Here is a 23595-nt window from a genome sequence, read left to right as displayed (position 1 = left end):
AACCCACATTTATACTAAAGCAAAGAAACCATATCAGTTAGTTCACATTTACAAACATTATACATGACATATATTTTTCTATACAGTGTAATCAGTCTATCATTATGTAATTTGTAAGAAACATTTAACATTCTGAAATGCAAAATTGTGCAGGTATGGAACATATGCAGTATAAGTGCCAGTGTTATATTTTTATTCATGACTGACATTTTTAACCATTTATATAAACTTTCAAATCATAGCTATTTGCACCAAGTTCACCTAGTCAGCGACGTCCTGCTGTTCCATTAGTCAGCAAGCCTGTAATGTTACCACCTGACCCTAGTGTAATCCACAGGACAGCAGTCAAATCTGCAGGCTTGGTAAGAGTTTTTTTTTTTTTGTTTGCAGTGATGCTGTTCCTCACGTTAAGAAATAAACTATGGTTTGGTGCATCTATCTGTTTACTTTCTGTGTGCTGGAACAACTCTTTCTTTATTTGAACATGGTTGGTGAGAGAGTTCATTTTCTGCAAAACAAAGAAGCTTCCATTATGACACTTGACAAAGAGTTTTGAGAAAAGTCACATTTAAGAGATTTTTAAAGCAAGATCAGCTTTGTTTATGCATTGATGATACTTACCTTACTGTTCTGTATGGACATTAAAAGCGTGTGCATGTTTTTTGTTCTTTCCAGTCTTGTCATACCATTACTCCAGGAGTCTCCTACTTGCATGCTGTCTGTGTCTTCAGGAGCAGTGTCCTGTTAATTCAATAATGTAGGAATTTTAGGCTTTTAAATGAGAATACAAGATGGGTCAAGACTAGTGGAGGGAAATGGGTACAAGCTGTAATATGATCAGTGGAATATACAAATTAATACTGGCATACATACATACAAATATTTCAGGCATGGGCATTAATGCCATTCTAGCCTGCCAATATACCAAAACACTTGTTCCCCTAATTAGTGTCCAGACTGTTCTGAAAAATATCTAAATGATTACTTGCTTTAATGTAATTTGGTAGTCTGTTCCATGCATCAGCTGCTGTGTCAGAGAACCAATTAGTACAGTTATCATTCATATAGAATTTTCTACATAGGTTGTCTGATGTGATGATTCTGTAGTACTTTTTGATAACCCCAAACATTCCCAGAGATAATTGGTCTGTAAATGCCCTATATACCTGAATAAGATCTCCTCTTAGATATCTAAGAGTCATTGTGCAAGTTCAGATATTTTAGTCTTTCATAATAACTTAAACTTTTCACATCCATGGATGTCCTTGGTATATTTCTGCTGTACTCTTTCCAGTTTACTCACGCCATTTTTCTTATAAGGTTTCCATATTGTTATTCCATACACAAGTTTGGGTCTGATGTAACCAGCAAACAACTATTTCTGATTTCCTAGATTTATCTTTTTATACAGCCTATAGTTCTATAACAACTGTCATTAACCAGTTGGTTGATATGATTAGAAAAATTCAAAGCTGTATCTACCCATATACCCAGGTCCTTAAATGAATCTACATTTTTCAATCACTGTGTGCTGTATTAAATATTCACCTTTCAGTGTATGTCTCCCAAATCTCTTATGCATAGTTTTTGATGTATTTATTAGCATATTATTCTTCTGTGCCCAAATGGTCAATTTAGTCAAGTTCTTTGCAGACATGCCTTATCTGTAACACATGAAATCAGTTTATAAAATTTCAGGTCATTTGCATATAGGTTATAAAATACCTCAGATGAAAAGGTTAGGTCTGAAAGATACAATCTAAACAAGCAAGGGCCTAGGACAGAGCACTGTGGGACACCCTGACTGTAACCAGAAATTTCACCTGTCCAGTTGCTGTATGATACTTAATGTCATATTTGTAAGCCATGCAACTATCCATCTTATCAAGAGTACACCAATACCTAGTTGTTCTAATTTATTGATCAGTGTTTTCTGTATGATCCTGTCAGTTGCTGAAGTTAAATCTAAATAATTACATTACAGCACAATTTTTAATTCATAGCTGTTATTATATTGATGTTCATAGGTTCATAGGTTAGTACTAAGCTAACTGCCCTTGTGAGCCATTTTAAGCCTAGCCAGTTATCCCTTGTGAGACTCAAATCCTGCACCTTGTGTTTGTAAGGCAAACACCTTAACCATTAGGCCACCCTCCCAATATGAAGTTGTTCAGTCTCACCGTTTGTTCTTACACGTGGGTTCGGAAACGATCCATCAGCTCCTAGTCGGCCGCTTTCCAAGCTCTAGATCTCTTAGAAGCTCGAGACACAGTCCCTATCCCATGATGCTCTGCTGCCAAACCCCAGATCTAGTTTGCCGCTGCAGTGGATCACACGATCTTCTGTAGAAGCTCGGGCCAGTTTTCTTTTTATTATATATTTACATATTTAGACTTTTAATATCTATCAGGGATCTGATATTTAGTGAGGCTTCACATTTTTCTTCCTTTTTGGTGGTTTAGAGTAGGTAATCTAAGCTGGTATTTTGTTTTTTAGTTCGGAGCAGTTTGCTCCTAGGCCTTTAGCCTTCTTGATTTACTCTACTTGACAGAGCTCTGTCAAATTTAATACCCTATCCCCTTATATTCTGTAATGAGTGCTTGTTTTATCTTTGTCGTATCCCTTTCTATAGTTATTGCAGTTTAGGGATCTGAACTTCTAAGCTGTTTTTGTGGTGTTATTGGACAATTTTTCATAATGTCAGAGAAGCAAAAATCTGGGTTTAAAAAGTGTGACTGTGGACAAAAGATGTCCATCACAGATAATCATAGTTCTTGTGTTCATTGTTTGGGTCCGCTACATTTACAGGAGGATTGCTCTATCTGCCATTCCTTCAGTGGTAGGGTGTTATTAGAGAGGAGAAGGAAATTGGTAGATAGAGGACTGTTGAAATCGGACTTCCAGGATATATTGGATAAGACTGACCAGACCTCCAAGTCCTCGAAGGGGTCAAAGTCATCTAAGGTGTCTTCGGAGCACAAGTCTTCGGCTCCGAGCACCTCTGGCAAGACTCGGTTGCCGTTTCAACAACCTTTGGAGATCTTACCTCAGAGCCAAGTCATTGTGTTGGAACCGGTGTCGGAGGGTTTGAAGTCTCCGATCCTTAAGTCAGTGGCTTCTTTGGCTCCTTCGATACGTTCTTCCGGTGCCCTTTCTGACATCGATGTGGACCGAGAGGTACAGAGACTTTTGGTGAACCCAGCCCTGGCCAAATTGCTTGCAGCTTCGACGCAGTTGGCTTTGAAGCCTACGACCCCTCTATCCACGAGTTCTGCTCCTCCTCCGAGGCCAGTTGAACCTTCAGAGGTGGAAAGAGAGGATACGATAGTGATGGAACCCTTGGAGCCGAGGCCTGTTCCAGTGCTCTCGGCTCCTTCGACCTTGACTTCTTCGGTTTCAATCGAAGAGTCACGGAGCCGACACTCTCTCGCTGGTTTTGAGGGGGGGGGGAGTTGAACCGATGCTTCAGTTCTGACTATTCCTCTCGGGGCTTCAGTGCAGATGAGCTTGGTTCTGTCCTCTGGTTCGAAGCCCATGGTCTCGGCCCCTGGGAGGCTGCCATCTTCTTCAGAACCGGCGGACTCCTCTGGTCGGGAAACCGGTGCCTTCGATGCCATGAGGAAGGTCATATCTGCTAAGACCCTCACTTCTTCAGTTCCTTCCTCTTCCTCCCCTAAAGGGCTGCACTCTATCTCTACACCACAAGTTCCCACTAAGCGTTGAGACCCAGAGCCTCAGGTAACCCCATTGGGTGACCCTTGTTTGACTGAGACTTCACCAGATGCCCCCACTGATGAAGTCCCCAGGAAAAGACTGTGTAAGAGGAGGCATTTAGATTCCCCCAGGAATCCTTAACATCAGATACCGACTTGGAGGAATCAGAAGGGTCCCCACGGTCCTTCTCTGAGGATGTCTCTTTTGCAGATATCCTTGAAATACTAAGGCAGAGGGGTGACTGGCAGTCCCTTACCCCTACTGAGGATGAGTCAGTGCTCCTGAAGGCTTTTGGGTCTCAGCCCTCCACCTCCTGGTTACTCCACCTTTCGATGAATTAATGGACTTGATCGCTCAAAAGGCGTGGGAGTCTCCTGATTCTATGGAACCGGTCCCTCGGAGACCCAACAAATTTATTACCTGCCCTCAGGATAATTCCTTTCTCACAAAAGGCATTCCTGTTGATGCCACGGTGGTGGCGGCGGCCACCATCAGACACCTCTTCCTCTGTCCATCCTGCTAATAGAGATTCCAAGACAATGGACAGATATGGGAAACGCATCTTTAGTTCTGCAACATTTGCAATGAGATCGCTTAACTATTTAACCCATTTTACCCGTCTTCAACGAGATCTCCTAAAAGAGCTTGGAGATGCTCTACAGGGCAACACAGGTGATGCTGTCTCCCAGAAAGTGAAGGCACACCTTAACACCCTTAATTCCATTGTAAACTCGTCCATGAGGCTCATTTCTTATGCAGCCGAGGGATTGAGCCGAGCAGCGGGTTCAGAGATAGCTCTGCGGAGACAATCCTGGATGCGCTTATGCTCCTTTGTGGAAGCCTTCAAGTCTTCCTTTGTGAATACCCCATTTGATGGCTCTTCCTTGTTTGGGCCCAAAGTCAAGGAAACACTCACTAGGTGTAAGCAGGAAGGAAAGACTCCATCTGCCGTAGGAGTCCATTTTTCCACCCCCACTAGACCATACCCCAAAGGGCAGAGAGGTGGAAAAATGTGGTTCTGAAAGTCCCAAGGAGCTTTCCAGAACACACATACTGAAACCCCCTCCAGTGGCAGAGGAGGGGGTATAATGGTAGACGCTGCCCAGGTGGCAGAGGGGTCCACAGAACCAGGGTGACAGGGGCAGTTCCTGGCAAACCCTATCAGCGCTCCTGAGAGGAGGCCCGACCATCCTACTCTGGAGGCAGTCGGGGGTCGCTTAGCTTTATACCCAGACACCTGGCTAGGAATTACATCAGATTCCCTGGGTAAAAAGCATAATCACCAGAGGCTACATCATTCACTTTTCAGAATTCCCTTCCATTTGGACAAGAATCCCAGACGTTCCACCCAGTCTGTGGAGTCTAGCAGCTGTAGAAATTCAGAGGCTGCTGGAAAAAAAGTCATCCAGCCAGTCCCAGCGGACCAAATAGGATCCGGAACTTACTCCAGGTTCTTTTTAGTTCCAAAGAAAATAGAGGATGGGAGGCCTACCGTAGACCTCAGCAATCTCAACTCCTTTGTCAAAAAGGAAAAGTTCCAGATGGTCACGCTTCACTCGATAATCCCGTTTCTCGAAACGGGTGATTGGATGTGCTCGATAGATCTCAAGGATGTGTACTACCACATAAAAATGGCCAGGCCCTCTAGAGATCTTTTGCGTTTCCGGCTGGGGGCCAGTCACTACCAATTCCGAGCTCTGCCCTTTGGTTTCACCACAGCCCCTGGAGTGTTCACCAGATTGCATGGCAGTTGTCACGGCTCACCTGAGATGTTTAGGATTCCAGTGTTTCCATATCTCGACGACTGGCTCCTCACCGCCACCACCAAGCATCAACTGATTCACGCCAGGGATTACACTATCACTGTGCTCCCAGTTGGGCATAACCTTAAATTTCGAAAAATCTGCTTTGTCGCTGTCACAGCATAATGTTAAGTTGTCAGTCTCGCCTTCATTCTTGCTGGATGGGTTCGGAGCCGATCCTCGGCTCCAACTCGGCCACTCTAAAAGCTCGAGAGCTAGTTCCACCGGCTCGAGGCTCCCTATATCCCACAATGCTAGGCGGTAACTCCTCAGATCTCGTTTGCCGCTACAGCGATCGAGGTGTGTTCCTACTGGCTCAGGTTAGTTTTTGGGTAAAGAACTAGTTTCTTAGCCTTTTTTCCCCTGTTAAAGTTAGTTATTTATTTATATAGTTAGTTTGAAAATAGTCTATCCCATTCCCGTTAACTTTCCACCCCCTTTTTTCCACAAATAACTAGAATTTTTCCCTCGGGCCCTAGGCCCAGTCCCTCCCTTCCTATTGAGTGACTGTGTTTTTGTAGTGATTTTTATTTCTAGTTACTATAATTTATTTTAAATTAATTTTAAATTACTCCTAAGTGTAATCGGTGTGTGTGTGTGCTTGTGTGATTACACTTTCCCTTAGATATGTCTAAGGAATCAAAGGTCTCAGGCTTTAAGAAGTGTGACTCGTGCTGTCAGAAGATGTCTCTGACAGACGGTCACACTTCTTGTGTGTACTGCCTGGGACCTTTGCACCTGCAGGACTCATGTGCTGTTTGCCATGGCTTCAGCCCTAGAGTCCTGCAGGAGCGAAAAAATAAACTTATTTTAAGGGGCTTACTTAAGCCTGAGGTCCCTCGACTCAGTCATCGGGGAACCCTCTAAGTCTTCCAGACCTTCGGCTCCAGCATCTGAGCCGTCTTCTGGAGGCCCTAAGGCTACTCGAACATCGGCTCCGGCCGGAGCCGATGAATCTCGAATACAAGCCCCTACGGTGTCCTCGGCTCCGGCTGGAGCCGAGGAAGACATTACTCTGTCGGCTCCGATTATTTTATCGGAACCGACATCTAGAAAAGGTCCGATCTCCATCTATTGGCTCCGTTCATTCCTCTCCAGCATCACCCTTGCTGTCTGAACGGAGCCATAGATCCCACTCTTCTAGGTCTTCCAGGTTATCGGACCATGACCTTCAGAGAGTAGTGAGTCGACTTCTTAAGTCCGAGGCATTAGCCCAGATGCTTCAAAGTCTGACTCAACAGTCAAGACCTACTCCTATCACTCAAATTCCTCCTCTGACTCTTTTGAGTTCGGAACCGGGGCGGCTCGGACCCGAAACTGTGGTAGCGTCGGAACCGATACCTTTGTCTTCGGTTCCCTCGTCGGCTCCGATGTCTTCCTTGGAAGAATCTCGGCGCCGGACTTCCCTCGTCGGCTCCGAGGGGGCGAGTGGCATCGGACCCTTGTCCGACACCGCTCTCCCTCTCGGTGCTTCGGCGCTGGTGAGTTCGGCTCCGACATCAACCTCGGAGCCATCACTGTCGGTGCCGGGGGAGGTTTCCAGTTTTTCAGAACAGAGACCTCCGACTCTGCCTGACAGGGGTGCCTTCGAGGTCATGAGGAGCGTGTTGGAACCAGGTTCAACTCCACAGTCGGTTCTTTCTGCCCCTCCCCCTATGGTGCCTCCGGTGATTTCTACTCACTCTCTCATCCCCGACCATAGAGAGCCAGCTCCTCAAGTTTCCCCTGTGGGGATCTCCTCCTCATCCGAGGCCTCTCCTGACCCTGTAGGAGAGCCCCCTAGGAAGAGGCAGTGCAAGAGGAAGCACATTGACTCCCCTGAGTCTGTCACCTCTGACACTGATTTAGAGGATTCTGAAGGTTCCCCTCGTTCCCCCTCTGAAGATGTCTCCTTTGTAGACATCCTTGAAATCTTAAAACAGAGGGGGAATTGGCCATCCCTCAACCCTTCAGAGGATGAATCAGTGTATCTTGAGGCGTTTGGCTCTTGCCCTTCCACCTCCTGGGTGTCCCCTCCCTTTGACCCCCTTATGCAAGTGGTGGCAAAGAAGGCTTGGGCGGCTCCTGACTCAGTGGAACCCACCCCCAGGAGACCATCAAAGTTCATCACGGCCCCCAAGGATAAAGAATTTCTGACCAAAGGCGTCTCTGTTGATGCTAGCTATGGTGGTGGCTGCGGCTACCAAGAAGGAGTTAGCTGATCCTTCGGTGCCTGTTCATCCTCCTAACAAGGAGTCTAGGTCGATGGACAGGTACGGGAAGTGGATGTTCTCGTCAGCGACTTTCACTATGAGATCGCTGAATTACCTGTGTCATTTTACTCATCTTCAGAGGGATTTACTCAAAGAAGCGAGTGAAATGTTGAAGGACCCAACAGCTGCGGGTTTTCAGGATAGGATGAACTCTCAGCTGGCTACCCTTAATTCTATAACCAACTGTTCCATGCGCCTCCTTTCATATGTGGCGGATGGAGCAAGTAGAGCGGCAGGTACAGGTGTAGCCTTGCGTAGGCATGCCTGGATGCGGCATTGTAACTTTGCGGACCCTTTTAAGGCGTCCTTCACTAATTCCCCCTTTGATGGATCATCCCTTTTTGGTCCTCAAGTGAAGGAAACCCTGACTAGGTGCGAGACTGATGGCAAGACTCTTTCTGCAGTCGGAGTCCGTTTTTCTACTCCTTCTAGACCTTACCCCAAAGGTCAGAAGGGGGGAAAGATGTGGTTCTGCAAACAATCTCAAGGAGAATTGCCTGACGCACAGAGTCGTTTCTCCTCTAGAGGCAGAGGGGGGAACAACAATGGTAGATGCCGTCCCAGGGGCAGAGGGGGCCCGCAGAATCAGGGCAGTCGAGAATCCTTTTCCGACAAGCCCTTTCAGCATCCCTGAGGTGTTGCCCGACTGCCCACCTTCGGAGGCAGTCGGGGGAAGGTTGTCACTGTACCCAAAAGCCTGGCTATCCCTAACTCAAGACAAGTGCATACAGTCTATCATTTCCGAAGGCTACAGAATCCCTTTCCTTTTCATTCCGAAGCAGTCCAAAAAATCCCTTCCAGACGTTCCACCCAGTCAAAGGGAGCAAGCAGCATTAGAAATTTCAAAGCTGCTCGAAAAAAGAGCTATTCAACCAGTTCCAGCAGACCAAGTAGGATCCGGAATCTACTCCAAATTCTTTTTGGTTTCAAAGAAAACAGGGGACTGGAGACCCATTTTGGATCTCAGCAACTTGAACAAGTTTGTCAAGAAAACAAAATTCCAGATGGTCACGTTGCAGTCCATTCTTCCCCTTTTGGGGCAGGACAACTGGATGTGCTCGATAGATCTCCAGGATGCGTACTATCACATCAAGATGAGTCGACGCTCCAGGAGATTTCTCCGCTTCAGGCTGGGAACCAGTCATTTTCAATTCAGAGCCCTGCCCTTTGGTCTCACTACAGCCCCCCCAGAGTGTTTACCAGATGCATGGCAGTGGTTGCCTCTCACCTGAGACGACAAGGATTCCAGGTGTTTCCTTATTTAGATGACTGGCTCCTTACAGTCCCCACCAAGCATCTTTTACTTCTCGCCAGAGACTACACTTTTCACACATGTCAGGCACTAGGCATATCAATAAACTACGAAAAGTCTGTCTTGTCGCCTTGTCGTGTTATTACCTTCATAGGCGCAAATCTAGACACAGTCAAGATGTCAGCCAGACTCACAGAGCAGAGGATAGCAGACATACACAAACAGGTCTTTCTTGTCTTGCAGAGCAACAAAGTCAAAGCCAGACTGATCCTGAAAGTCTTAGGGATTATGGCGGCAGCCATCCCTCTCCTACCATTAGCTCACTTCCATATGAGAATTTTACAATGGATGCTCTTCACACAATGGTCTTACCAAAGTCTCCCAATGTCCCATCCTGTTCGGATAACTCAGTCGTGCAAGAATCATCCCTATTGGTGGATCACATCTCCTCAGCTCCTCCTAGGGAGACCTTTCGTCCCTTCCCCTCCGGTTGCTACAGTGACAACGGACGCCTCCCTGATCGGGTGGGGGGGGCATTTCCAGGGCAGGACAGTCCAGGGCATGTGGCAACCGTTCGAGTGCCACTTGCACATAAACGTCCTGGAGATGAGAGCAGTGCTTCTAGCGTTGCAAGCCCTACAAGACTCTCTTCCCAAGGGAACTATAGCAATTCAAACAGACAACATGTCTGTAGTGTGGTACATCAACAAACAAGGCGGAACCAGATCTTACCCTCTTTGTCGAGAGGCACTCAGACTGTGGCAATGGGCGATTTCTTCTCAGCGATTTCTGTTAGCAACGCACATCCCGGGGAAGTCCAATGTGATTGCAGACAAATTGAGCAGAGCTATTCTCATAACTCACGAGTGGTCTCTGAACAATTCAGTGTTGGAGAAAGTATTTCGAAAGTGGGGCAGGCCTTGCTGCAACCTTTTTGCTACTCCCCAAAACAGCAAGTGCGACGATTTTTTCACCCTCTTTCCCCAACCAGGCCAACCCAGCAGAGGCGGCTCTAGTGCACGTTTGGCCCGGGACTTCTGTATGCCTTTCCTCCCTTCCCACTGATATCCCAGCTGATACAGAAAGCCATCGCTCAGGAAGCTTCCATGATCCTCATTGCCCCTTACTGACCTCGACAGGTTTGGTTCCCTTTTTTCCACCGTTATCTGTTGGAACAACCTAGGCATCTGGACCCAGTTCCAGACCTCTTAACCCATCAGTCGGGTCAGTTGCACCACTCCCTCCCCTCTCTGAACCTCACAGCGTGGTTCCTCCAATTCCGACTTTAGCCAGGCTTCCTTTGATATCTCACTCAGTTAGAGATATCTTGATAGCTTCTCATAAATCTTCCACTCGGAAGATTTATCTTAGCAAGTGGAAATGTTTTTCCTTTTGGGCGCAGTCAAAGGATATAGATCCTTTCACTGCTTCTATTCAAACAGTTCTAGACTTTCTAGCCGAACTTTTCCACTCAGGTTCGTCCCCATCTACCATTAGAGTTCAATTGGCAGCAATATCGAACTTTAATGTTGGAGTCTCAGAGTCCTCCATTATGTCTCACAAACTCTGCAAGGCTTTTTTAAAGGGAGTTTTTCTCCACAAACCACCCATCAGAGATCCTCCTCCTCAATGGGATCTCAACTTGGTTCTGACATCCTTAATTCTTCCCCCCTTTGAACCTGCGTCTTCATGTTCTATGAAGTTACTTTCTTGGAAGACACTCTTTTTAGTAGACATCACCTCAGCTAGAAGAGTCTCCGAACTCCATGCTCTGTGTAGTCGACCCCCTTATCTGGTATTTCATAAAGACAGGGTGTCCTTGCATACTAATCCGTCTTTTTTGCCCAAAGTAGCTTCATTGGCAAATTTGAATCAAACCATTGAGCTTCCTGTTTTCTTCCCAAATTATTCTAATAGGTCAGAACAAATGTTACACTGTTTAGATATTCATCGCCAACTTGGGTACTATTTAGACAGGACCAAACAATTCAGGAAATCTGACCAACTGTTTGTTCCTATGCAGAAGGTAGAATGGGCCTTCCAGTTTCTAAAGTCTCTCTCTCTCTAGATGGCTTACTTCGTTGATTACCCTAGTGTATGAGATAAGACATCAACGGTTGCCATCAAACCCAGGTCTCATTCAACTAGAGCTTTAGCCACTTCTATAGCTTTCCAAGATAGGCTGCCTATTGATTCGATTTGTTCTGCAGCTACTTGGGCTTCTCCCCACACCTTCATTTCTCATTATAAGTTGGACTTGGCCTCTAGAGACCGAGCCAACTTTGGTTCCACTGTACTCAAGAGTCTGTTCGATAGGCCACCGGGACAAGGTGCTAGGACGCGGTCCCATCCAGCAAGAATGAAGGCGAGATTGACAACTTAACATTTAGAAGTTATGTTCCTACCATAACGTTCCATGTTAGTTGTCTTCTTCTCGCCTTCTTTCTCTCCCCTCCTTCCCCCTAGCCAGGACAGACCTAGAGGAGTTTCTCTTGGTTCCTTATGGAATTTTATTGCTGGCCTTAGCTTTCAAACGAGATCTGAGGAGTTACCGCCTAGCATTGTGGGATATAGGGAGCCTCGAGCGGTGGAACTAGCTCTCGAGCTTTTAGAGTGGCCGAGTCGGAGCCGAGGATCGGCTCCGAACCCATCCAGCAAGAAAGAAGGCGAGAAGAAGACAACTAACATAGAACTTTATGGTAGGAACATAACTTCTAATTTCCTTTATAGGAGCAGATCTAGACACCACCGCCGCCCTAATCAGATTGCCTCAAGAATGAGTAATCTCTTTATGAAACCAAGTATCTTTTTTGTTGATGGAAAAGAAAGTCCCTGCATTCCAAGTTCTGAAGCTGTTAGGCACCATTGCAGCAACTCTCATTGCGGTTCTTCTGGGGCGCATGCACATGAGGATACTCCAATGGTTACTCTTCACACAGTGGTCTTATCAACAACTTCCAATGTCACATGAGATTCTGCTGACAAATACTTGCTAATAGAGATTCCAAGACAATGGACAGATATGGGAAACGCATCTTTAGTTCTGCAACATTTGCAATGAGATCGCAACTATTTAACCCATTTTACCCGTCTTCAACGAGATCTCCTAAAAGAGCTTGGAGATGCTCTACAGGGCAACACAGGTGATGCTGTCTCCCAGAAAGTGAAGGCACACCTTAACACCCTTAATTCCATTGTAAACTCGTCCATGAGGCTCATTTCTTATGCAGCCGAGGGATTGAGCCGAGCAGCGGGTTCAGAGATAGCTCTGCGGAGACAATCCTGGATGCGCTTATGCTCCTTTGTGGAAGCCTTCAAGTCTTCCTTTGTGAATACCCCATTTGATGGCTCTTCCTTGTTTGGGCCCAAAGTCAAGGAAACACTCACTAGGTGTAAGCAGGAAGGAAAGACTCCATCTGCCGTAGGAGTCCATTTTTCCACCCCCACTAGACCATACCCCAAAGGGCAGAGAGGTGGAAAAATGTGGTTCTGAAAGTCCCAAGGAGCTTTCCAGAACACACATACTGAAACCCCCTCCAGTGGCAGAGGAGGGGGTATAATAGTAGACGCTGCCCAGGCGGCAGAGGGGGTCCGCAGAACCAGGGTGACAGGGGGCAGTTCCCTGGCAAACCCTATCAGCGCTCCTGAGAGGAGGCCCGACCATCCTACTCTGGAGGCAGTCGGGGGTCGCTTAGCTTTATACCCAGACACCTGGCTAGGAATTACATCAGATTCCCTGGGTAAAAAGCATAATCACCAGAGGCTACATCATTCACTTTTCAGAATTCCCTTCCATTTGGACAAGAATCCCAGACGTTCCACCCAGTCTGTGGAGTCTAGCAGCTGTAGAAATTCAGAGGCTGCTGGAAAAAAAGTCATCCAGCCAGTCCCAGCGGACCAAATAGGATCCGGAACTTACTCCAGGTTCTTTTTAGTTCCAAAGAAAATAGAGGATGGGAGGCCTACCGTAGACCTCAGCAATCTCAACTCCTTTGTCAAAAAGGAAAAGTTCCGGATGGTCACGCTTCACTCGATAATCCCGTTTCTCGAAACGGGTGATTGGATGTGCTCGATAGATCTCAAGGATGTGTACTACCACATAAAAATGGCCAGGCCCTCTAGAGATCTTTTGCGTTTCCGGCTGGGGGCCAGTCACTACCAATTCCGAGCTCTGCCCTTTGGTTTCACCACAGCCCCTGGAGTGTTCACCAGATTGCATGGCAGTTGTCACGGCTCACCTGAGATGTTTAGGATTCCAGTGTTTCCATATCTCGACGACTGGCTCCTCACCGCCACCACCAAGCATCAACTGATTCACGCCAGGGATTACACTATCACTGTGCTCCCAGTTGGGCATAACCTTAAATTTCGAAAAATCTGCTTTGTCGCTGTCACAGCATAATGTTAAGTTGTCAGTCTCGCCTTCATTCTTGCTGGATGGGTTCGGAGCCGATCCTCGGCTCCAACTCGGCCACTCTAAAAGCTCGAGAGCTAGTTCCACCGGCTCGAGGCTCCCCTATATCCCACAATGCTAGGCGGTAACTCCTCAGATCTCGTTTGCCGCTACAGCGATCGAGGTGTGTTCCTACTGGCTCAGGTTAGTTTTTGGGTAAAGAACTAGTTTCTTAGCCTTTTTTCCCCTGTTAAAGTTAGTTATTTATTTATATAGTTAGTTTGAAAATAGTCTATCCCATTCCCGTTAACTTTCCACCCCCTTTTTTCCACAAATAACTAGAATTTTTCCCTCGGGCCCTAGGCCCAGTCCCTCCCTTCCTATTGAGTGACTGTGTTTTTGTAGTGATTTTTATTTCTAGTTACTATAATTTATTTTAAATTAATTTTAAATTACTCCTAAGTGTAATCGGTGTGTGTGTGTGCTTGTGTGATTACACTTTCCCTTAGATATGTCTAAGGAATCAAAGGTCTCAGGCTTTAAGAAGTGTGACTCGTGCTGTCAGAAGATGTCTCTAACAGACGGTCACACTTCTTGTGTGTACTGCCTGGGACCTTTGCACCTGCAGGACTCATGTGCTGTTTGCCATGGCTTCAGCCCTAGAGTCCTGCAGGAGCGAAAAAATAAACTTATTTTAAGGGGCTTACTTAAGCCTGAGGGTCCCTCGACTCAGTCATCGGGGAACCCTCTAAGTCTTCCAGACCTTCGGCTCCAGCATCTGAGCCGTCTTCTGGAGGCCCTAAGGCTACTCGAACATCGGCTCCGGCCGGAGCCGATGAATCTCGAATACAAGCCCCTACGGTGTCCTCGGCTCCGGCTGGAGCCGAGGAAGACATTACTCTGTCGGCTCCGATTATTTTATCGGAACCGACATCTAGAAAAAGGTCCCGATCTCCATCTATTGGCTCCGTTCATTCCTCTCCAGCATCACCCTTGCTGTCTGAACGGAGCCATAGATCCCACTCTTCTAGGTCTTCCAGGTTATCGGACCATGACCTTCAGAGAGTAGTGAGTCGACTTCTTAAGTCCGAGGCATTAGCCCAGATGCTTCAAAGTCTGACTCAACAGTCAAGACCTACTCCTATCACTCAAATTCCTCCTCTGACTCTTTTGAGTTCGGAACCGGGGCGGCTCGGACCCGAAACTGTGGTAGCGTCGGAACCGATACCTTTGTCTTCGGTTCCTAAATCGGCTCCGATGTCTTCCTTGGAAGAATCTCGGCGCCGGACTTCCCTCGCCGGCTCCGAGGCGAGTGGCATCGGACCCTTGTCCGACACCGCTCTCCCTCTCGGTGCTTCGGCGCTGGTGAGTTCGGCTCCGACATCGGCCTCGGAGCCATCACTGTCGGTGCCGGGGGAGGTTTCCAGTTTTTCAGAACAGAGACCTCCGACTCTGCCTGACAGGGGTGCCTTCGAGGTCATGAGGAGCGTGTTGGAACCAGGTTCAACTCCACAGTCGGTTCTTTCTGCCCCTCCCTCTCTGGTGCCTCCGGTGATTTCTACTCACTCTCTCATCCCCGACCATAGAGAGCCAGCTCCTCAAGTTTCCCCTGTGGGGATCTCCTCCTCATCCGAGGTCTCTCCTGACCCTGTAGGAGAGCCCCCTAGGAAGAGGCAGTGCAAGAGGAAGCACATTGACTCCCCTGAGTCTGTCACCTCTGACACTGATTTAGAGGATTCTGAAGGTTCCCCTCGTTCCCCCAGTGAAGATGTCTCCTTTGTAGACATCCTTGAAATCTTAAAACAGAGGGGGAATTGGCCATCCCTCAACCCTTCAGAGGATGAATCAGTGTATCTTGAGGCGTTTGGCTCTCGCCCTTCCACCTCCTGGGTGTCCCCTCCCTTTGACCCCCTTATGCAAGTGGTGGCAAAGAAGGCTTGGGCGGCTCCTGACTCAGTGGAACCCACCCCCAGGAGACCATCAAAGTTCATCACGGCCCCCAAGGATAAAGAATTTCTGACCAAAGGCGTCTCTGTTGATGCTAGCTATGGTGGTGGCTGCGGCTACCAAGAAGGAGTTAGCTGATCCTTCGGTGCCTGTTCATCCTCCTAACAAGGAGTCTAGGTCGATGGACAGGTACGGGAAGCGGATGTTCTCGTCAGCGACTTTCACTATGAGATCGCTGAATTACCTGTGTCATTTTACTCATCTTCAGAGGGATTTACTCAAAGAAGTGAGTGAAATGTTGAAGGACCCAACAGCTGCGGGTTTTCAGGATAGGATGAACTCTCAGCTGGCTACCCTTAATTCTATAACCAACTGTTCCATGCGCCTCCTTTCATATGTGGCGGATGGAGCAAGTAGAGCGGCAGGTACAGGTGTAGCCTTGCGTAGGCATGCCTGGATGCGGCATTGTAACTTTGCGGACCCTTTTAAGGCGTCCTTCACTAATTCCCCCTTTGATGGATCATCCCTTTTTGGTCCTCAAGTGAAGGAAACCCTGACTAGGTGCGAGACTGATGGCAAGACTCTTTCTGCAGTCGGAGTCCGTTTTTCTACTCCTTCTAGACCTTACCCCAAAGGTCAGAAGGGGGGAAAGATGTGGTTCTGCAAACAATCTCAAGGAGAATTGCCTGACGCACAGAGTCGTTTCTCCTCTAGAGGCAGAGGGGGGAACAACAATGGTAGACGCCGTCCCAGGGGCAGAGGGGGCCCGCAGAATCAGGGCAGTTGAGAATCCTTTTCCGACAAGCCCTTTCAGCATCCCTGAGGTGTTGCCCGACTGCCCACCTTCGGAGGCAGTCGGGGAAGGTTGTCACTGTACCCAAAAGCCTGGCTATCCCTAACTCAAGACAAGTGCATACAGTCTATCATTTCCGAAGGCTACAGAATCCCTTTCCTTTTCATTCTGAAGCAGTCCAAAAAATCCCTTCCAGACGTTCCACCCAGTCAAAGGGAGCAAGCAGCATTAGAAATTTCAAAGCTGCTCGAAAAAAGAGCTATTCAACCAGTTCCAGCAGACCAAGTAGGATCCGGAATCTACTCCAAATTCTTTTTGGTTTCAAAGAAAACAGGGACTGGAGACCCATTTTGGATCTCAGCAACTTGAACAAGTTTGTCAAGAAAACAAAATTCCAGATGGTCACGTTGCAGTCCATTCTTCCCCTTTTGGGGCAGGACAACTGGATGTGCTCGATAGATCTCCAGGATGCGTACTATCACATCAAGATGAGTCGACGCCCAGGAGATTTCTCCGCTTCAGGCTGGGAACCAGTCATTTTCAATTCAGAGCCCTGCCCTTTGGTCTCACTACAGCCCCCCCCGAGTGTTTACCAGATGCATGGCAGTGGTTGCCTCTCACCTGAGACGACAAGGATTCCAGGTGTTTCCTTATTTAGATGACTGGCTCCTTACAGTCCCCACCAAGCATCTTTTACTTCTCGCCAGAGACTACACTTTTCACACATGTCAGGCACTAGGCATATCAATAAACTACGAAAAGTCTGTCTTGTCGCCTTGTCGTTATTACCTTCATAGGCTAAATCTAGACACAGTCAAGATGTCAGCCAGACTCACAGAGCAGAGGATAGCAGACATACACAAACAGGTCTTTCTTGTCTTGCAGAGCAACAAAGTCAAAGCCAGACTGATCCTGAAAGTCTTAGGGATTATGGCGGCAGCCATCCCTCTCCTACCATTAGCTCACTTCCATATGAGAATTTTACAATGGATGCTCTTCACACAATGGTCTTACCAAAGTCTCCCAATGTCCCATCCTGTTCGGATAACTCAGTCGTGCAAGAATCATCCCTATTGGTGGATCACATCTCCTCAGCTCCTCCTAGGGAGACCTTTCGTCCCTTCCCCTCCGGTTGCTACAGTGACAACGGACGCCTCCCTGATCGGGGGGGGGGGGGGCATTTCCAGGGCAGGACAGTCCAGGGCATGTGGCAACCGTTCGAGTGCCACTTGCACATAAACGTCCTGGAGATGAGAGCAGTGCTTCTAGCGTTGCAAGCCCTACAAGACTCTCTTCCCAAGGGAACTATAGCAATTCAAACAGACAACATGTCTGTAGTGTGGTACATCAACAAACAAGGCGGAACCAGATCTTACCCTCTTTGTCGAGAGGCACTCAGACTGTGGCAATGGGCGATTTCTTCTCAGCGATTTCTGTTAGCAACGCACATCCCCGGGAAGTCCAATGTGATTGCAGACAAATTGAGCAGAGCTATTCTCATAACTCACGAGTGGTCTCTGAACAATTCAGTGTTGGAGAAAGTATTTCGAAAGTGGGGCAGGCCTTGCTGCAACCTTTTTGCTACTCCCCAAAACAGCAAGTGCGACGATTTTTTCACCCTCTTTCCCCAACCAGGCCAACCCAGCAGAGACGCTCTAGTGCACGTTTGGCCCCGGGGACTTCTGTATGCCTTTCCTCCCTTCCCACTGATATCCCAGCTGATACAGAAAGCCATCGCTCAGGAAGCTTCCATGATCCTCATTGCCCCTTACTGACCTCGACAGGTTTGGTTCCCTTTTTTCCACCGTTATCTGTTGGAACAACCTAGGCATCTGGACCCAGTTCCAGACCTCTTAACCCATCAGTCGGGTCAGTTGCACCACTCCCTCCCCTCTCTGAACCTCACAGCGTGGTTCCTCCAATTCCGACTTTAGCCAGGCTTCCTTTGATATCTCACTCAGTTAGAGATATCTTGATAGCTTCTCATAAATCTTCCACTCGGAAGATTTATCTTAGCAAGTGGAAATGTTTTTCCTTTTGGGCGCAGTCAAAGGATATAGATCCTTTCACTGCTTCTATTCAAACAGTTCTAGACTTTCTAGCCGAACTTTTCCACTCAGGTTCGTCCCCATCTACCATTAGAGTTCAATTGGCAGCAATATCGAACTTTAATGTTGGAGTCTCAGAGTCCTCCATTATGTCTCACAAACTCTGCAAGGCTTTTTTAAAGGGAGTTTTTCTCCACAAACCACCCATCAGAGATCCTCCTCCTCAATGGGATCTCAACTTGGTTCTGACATCCTTAATTCTTCCCCCCTTTGAACCTGCGTCTTCATGTTCTATGAAGTTACTTTCTTGGAAGACACTCTTTTTAGTAGACATCACCTCAGCTAGAAGAGTCTCCGAACTCCATGCTCTGTGTAGTCGACCCCCTTATCTGGTATTTCATAAAGACAGGGTGTCCTTGCATACTAATCCGTCTTTTTTGCCCAAAGTAGCTTCATTGGCAAATTTGAATCAAACCATTGAGCTTCCTGTTTTCTTCCCAAATTATTCTAATAGGTCAGAACAAAAGTTACACTGTTTAGATATTCATCGCCAACTTGGGTACTATTTAGACAGGACCAAACAATTCAGGAAATCTGACCAACTGTTTGTTTCCTATGCAGAAGGTAGAATGGGCCTTCCAGTTTCTAAAGTCTCTCTCTCTCTAGATGGCTTACTTCGTTGATTACCCTAGTGTATGAGATAAGACATCAACGGTTGCCATCCAAACCCAGGTCTCATTCAACTAGAGCTTTAGCCACTTCTATAGCTTTCCAAGATAGGCTGCCTATTGATTCGATTTGTTCTGCAGCTACTTGGGCTTCTCCCCACACCTTCATTTCTCATTATAAGTTGGACTTGGCCTCTAGAGACCGAGCCAACTTTGGTTCCACTGTACTCAAGAGTCTGTTCCGATAGGCCACCCGGGACAAGGTGCTAGGGACGCGGTCCCATCCAGCAAGAATGAAGGCGAGATTGACAACTTAACATTTAGAAGTTATGTTCCTACCATAACGTTCCATGTTAGTTGTCTTCTTCTCGCCTTCTTTCTTGCGTCCCACCCTCCTTCCCCCTAGCCAGGACAGACCTAGAGGAGTTTCTCTTGGTTCCTTATGGAATTTTATTGCTGGCCTTAGCTTTCAAACGAGATCTGAGGAGTTACCGCCTAGCATTGTGGGATATAGGGGAGCCTCGAGCCGGTGGAACTAGCTCTCGAGCTTTTAGAGTGGCCGAGTCGGAGCCGAGGATCGGCTCCGAACCCATCCAGCAAGAAAGAAGGCGAGAAGAAGACAACTAACATAGAACTTTATGGTAGGAACATAACTTCTAATTTCCTTTATAGGAGCAGATCTAGACACCACCACCGCCCTGGTCAGATTGCCTCAAGAATGAGTAATCTCTTTACGAAACCAAGTATCCCTTTTGTTGATGGAAAAGAAAATCCCTGCATTCCAAGTTCTGAAGCTGTTAGGCACCATGGCAGCAACTCTCATAGCGGTTCCTCTGGGACGCATGCACATGAGGATACTCCAATGGTTACTCTTCACACAGTGGTCTTATCAACAACTTCCAATGTCACACGAGATTCTGCTGACAAATACTTGCAAAAAAGACCTCCTTTGGTGGTTGAACAGCCACCAAGGTACTGTAGGTCGTCCGTTTGTACTTCCCCCTCCCAGGGCCACAGTAACCACAGATGCTTCTCTGATAGGGTGGGGGGAGCTGTGTCAGGGAAGAACTGTCCAAGGTCCAAAAACGACCAACAAATAGTCTAGAAGAGACTATAAATAACTCAAAAAACAACACGAATTCCACACTGATAACATTTAATAGAATATAATAGTCTTAGCATTATTGCATTTAATCTATTTAATGTGCTTAAATGGAGTTGTTATTTAGTGTTGTTCACTTTAAATTTCAGGACTAAGAGTTTTTATCATGTCTTTAATTGTGTTTAATTGATTGATTACTTATTATATATATGGGAGTGTGTTTTCACTAAATTTTTGTACTCGTTGAAGGCTGTTGTGGCCGAGGCGCTAAGACTATTATATTCTATTAAATTTTATCAGTGTGGAATTTGTGTTGTTTTTTTAAGAACTGTCCAAGGTACTTGGTCAGAGATGGAATCCAGTTTGCACATCAATGTCTTGGAGTTAAGAGCGGTGTTCCTAGCGTTGCAACACTTCCACAACTCTGTACCTCAAGAGACGATTGCAATACAGACAGACAACATGTTGGTAGTCTGGTACATCAACAAGCAAGGGGAAACCAGATCTTACCCCTTATGCCAAGTGGCCCTGAGAATTTGGCAGTGGGCTGTATCTACCGGGCACTTCCTGATAGCAATGCACATCCCGGAGTTATCCAACGTGATAGCAGACAAATTGAGCAGAGCCATTCTATTGCCTCACGATTGATCCCTCAAAGAATGAGTGGCGGAAAGGATATTCCGCAAATGGGGCCAGCCTTGCTGCGACCTTTTTGGATCCCTGATGAATGCCAAATGCAGAAGCTACTTTACCCTATACCCTCCACTGGGGGACATCCCAAGGGACACAGTCGTACACGATTGGCCCTCGGGTCTCTTATATGCCTTTCCTCCATCCCCGCTGATCCCCAAATTTTTACAGAAAGCCAAAAGCTTGGGAGGGACTGTTATTCTGATACCCCTGGTTTGGCCTCGGCAAATATGGTTCCCCTTCCTTCAAAAATACCAAGTGGAAGAACCTTGAGTTCTGGACCTAGTGCCAGACCTTCTGACTCATTCTCAGGAGTTCTTCACCCCTCTCTTGTATCCCTAAAAACTGACAGCTTGGCTGCTCCACTTCCCAGCCTAGCCAGGTCTCATGATTTGTCTCCTGCGGTTCAGCATATTCTGGTTTGCTCGCATAAAGTCTTCACCAGGAAACTATATAACAGTAAATGGAAATTATTTGGTCATTGGGCTTCTCAACATGGTATTGATCCCTTTATCGCCCCTATTCATAGCATTCTGGAATTTTTGACTTCACTTTTCCATGGTGGTGCAGTAGCCGCTACTATAAGGGTTCAGTTGGCTGCCATATCTAACTTCCATGTGGGATGCGGAGGTTCTAACATTATGTCCCACAGATTATGTAAAGCCTTTTTGAAAGGGACTCATCACCTTCGACCCCCTATCAGACATCCAATTACTCCCTGGAATCTAAATTTGCTGCTGTCTCAACTCATGCTTTCCCCTTTTGAGCCCGCATCTTCTTGTCCGTTGAAGTTCCTTTCTTGGAAGACAATTTTCTTAGTGGCCATTACTTCGGCACGTAGAATTTCTGAGCTTGAAGCACTCTCTGTTAGGCCCCCATATTTGGTCTTTCACCCCAACAGGGTGTCTCTAAGAACAAATCCATCCTTTCTCCCAAAGGTCTGTTCTGAAGCGAACTTGAACCAGTCCATTGAACTTCCCACTTTTTTCAGGCATCATGCCAGTAAATTGGAATACATGTTGCATAAGCTTGATGTTCACATACAATTGAGATTTTATTTGGACAGAACAAAAGGATTCAGAAAATCAGATCAACTATTTGTTTCCCACGCAGACAATAAGAAGGGCCTTTTGGTATCCAAAGTTAGGTTGTCCAAATGGCTTTCTGATTGTATAGTGTTTGCATATTCTTCATCCCATCAACCTTTAGAAAGTGAAGTGAAAGCTCATTCTACCAGGGCTGTTTCTATGTCCTTAGCTCACGCAGCTTGTTTACCTTTGGACACCATTTGTGCAGCTGCTACTTGGTCCAAACCTCATACATTTATTACTCATTACAAAGTGGACAGGGCCTCCAGGGACAGGGCTTCCTTTGGTTCCACCTTTCTCAGTAATGTACTCCCATGAGCCGCCTAAGATTAGGGTGCTTGGGACGCTACCCACATGTAAGAACAAACGGCGAGATTGAACAACTTCACATAAAGAAGTTATGTTCTGACCATAACGTTCCATGTGACTTGTTCATCTCGCCTTTGTTCTTACACTCCCTCCCACCTTCCCCCTCCATGTTCTGGAAGAACGGGTATGGCTGGTGGTCTGTTTGATCTTACTAGATTCCTCTTGTCAGCCAGGTTATCTTTTAACTAATTGTAAATAGTTACTTTGTTATATTGGGTTGCTTAGTTGTGTTTCTTGCTGGTTTCAGCAAACTAGATCTGGGATTTGGCAGCAGAGCATCATGGGATAGGGACTGTGTCTCGAGCTTCTAAGAGATCTAGAGCTTGGAAAGTGGCCGACTCGGAGCTGATGGATCGGCTCTGAACCCACGTGTAAGAACAAAGGCGAGATGAACAACTCACATGGAACGTTATGGTAAGAACATAACTTCTTTTTATAGAACATCATGTTACAGGTGGTAATAGATCTATTTTCAACATATGCATGTTGATATATGGTTTCAAGTCCCAGCCTATCCAGTTTTGACAGTAACTTATCCAGTATTATCTTTACCATTAATTTTCCACAACATGAAACTGATTTGGGGTTTAGATGACTCTGAGTTTATCCTATTCCCCTTTCCCTTAAAGACAGGATTAAGCGTATGTTTCCAGTCTTGAGGAATCTCCCAGTATTTATATGACCTAGTAAATAATAGATATAACAGCACTGTAAGTTCTGTCTGAAGTGTTCTCTGGTCATTATTTCTAATTCTGTCTCCTCCATGGGCTTTATTTGGATCCAGTTTGCACAGTTCATTTTCAATATAATCTAATTTCATTCCAGTTTCTGTGGTTACTTGGATATCACTAGGACAATTTGTCACACCCTTTGTGGAGCCAAATTGTTTTGCATAAGATTTTGTAAATATACCTAGAATCTGTGTATGAGAATACATTTTTGACTCTACACATTTTATCAATTTGTATGTCTTTACTCCTTCCACACCTTATGTAACCTTAAAAGATTTCCTGTTATGCTCAATATCTTGATTTACATTTTCTTCAAATGTTCTTGATCTTCTCTCACACTGTGCTTAATTTGTTTCTCCAGCTTGTTTATTTCAGTTTTCAAAGTTGTAGTACAACCTCTTTTCATGTTGTTATATTTTTAGTTTCTTGCCTTGATCAGGTATCTTGCTGTTATAGAAATATATCCCCCTGACACTGTATGCCTAGAGCCTAACGTTAAACATTTTTTTGATTTTTTGCACTCCAAAACAATTTCTCTTTCAAATCTTTCCACATTCCATCTGCAGTTTTTCCACTGAACACATCACTCCAGTTAGTTTTACATAGTAGCTTTTTTTGCTTGCATATAACCTGTAATTAATCTCCTGTGCATTAGTTTAGATTTCATTTTGGCAGAATTATCTAGCAACAAATTAACCTTTATAACCCCATAATCATTGCATATCAATGATGGTAAAACATGACTT

At 46.2% G+C, this 23595-nt stretch overlaps 1 protein-coding gene across 2 annotated transcripts in view; it reads left to right on the top strand.

Moving 5' to 3' along the window:
- USH1C (USH1 protein network component harmonin) overlaps positions 1–23595 on the top strand; it is a 3114702-nt gene that overhangs the window by 2342456 nt on the left and 748651 nt on the right. Inside the window, exon 21 of one of the 2 annotated variants that reach the window (XM_044082874.1) lies at positions 243–362. The exons of the other annotated variant lie outside the window; for it this stretch is intronic. Coding sequence (XP_043938809.1) covers positions 243–362 — 120 coding nt within the window. The remainder of the gene's footprint in view (positions 1–242; positions 363–23595) is intronic. 2 annotated transcript variants of the gene reach the window in all.

Source organism: Protopterus annectens, chromosome 9.part0, assembly GCF_019279795.1.
Source record: "Protopterus annectens isolate FY-2018-M chromosome 9.part0, PAN1.0, whole genome shotgun sequence".
In the NCBI taxonomy this organism is placed as follows: Eukaryota; Metazoa; Chordata; order Ceratodontiformes; family Protopteridae; genus Protopterus; species Protopterus annectens.
The sequence above is the reverse complement of the archived record's forward strand: the minus strand, read 5'-3'. Positions and strand labels throughout refer to the sequence as shown.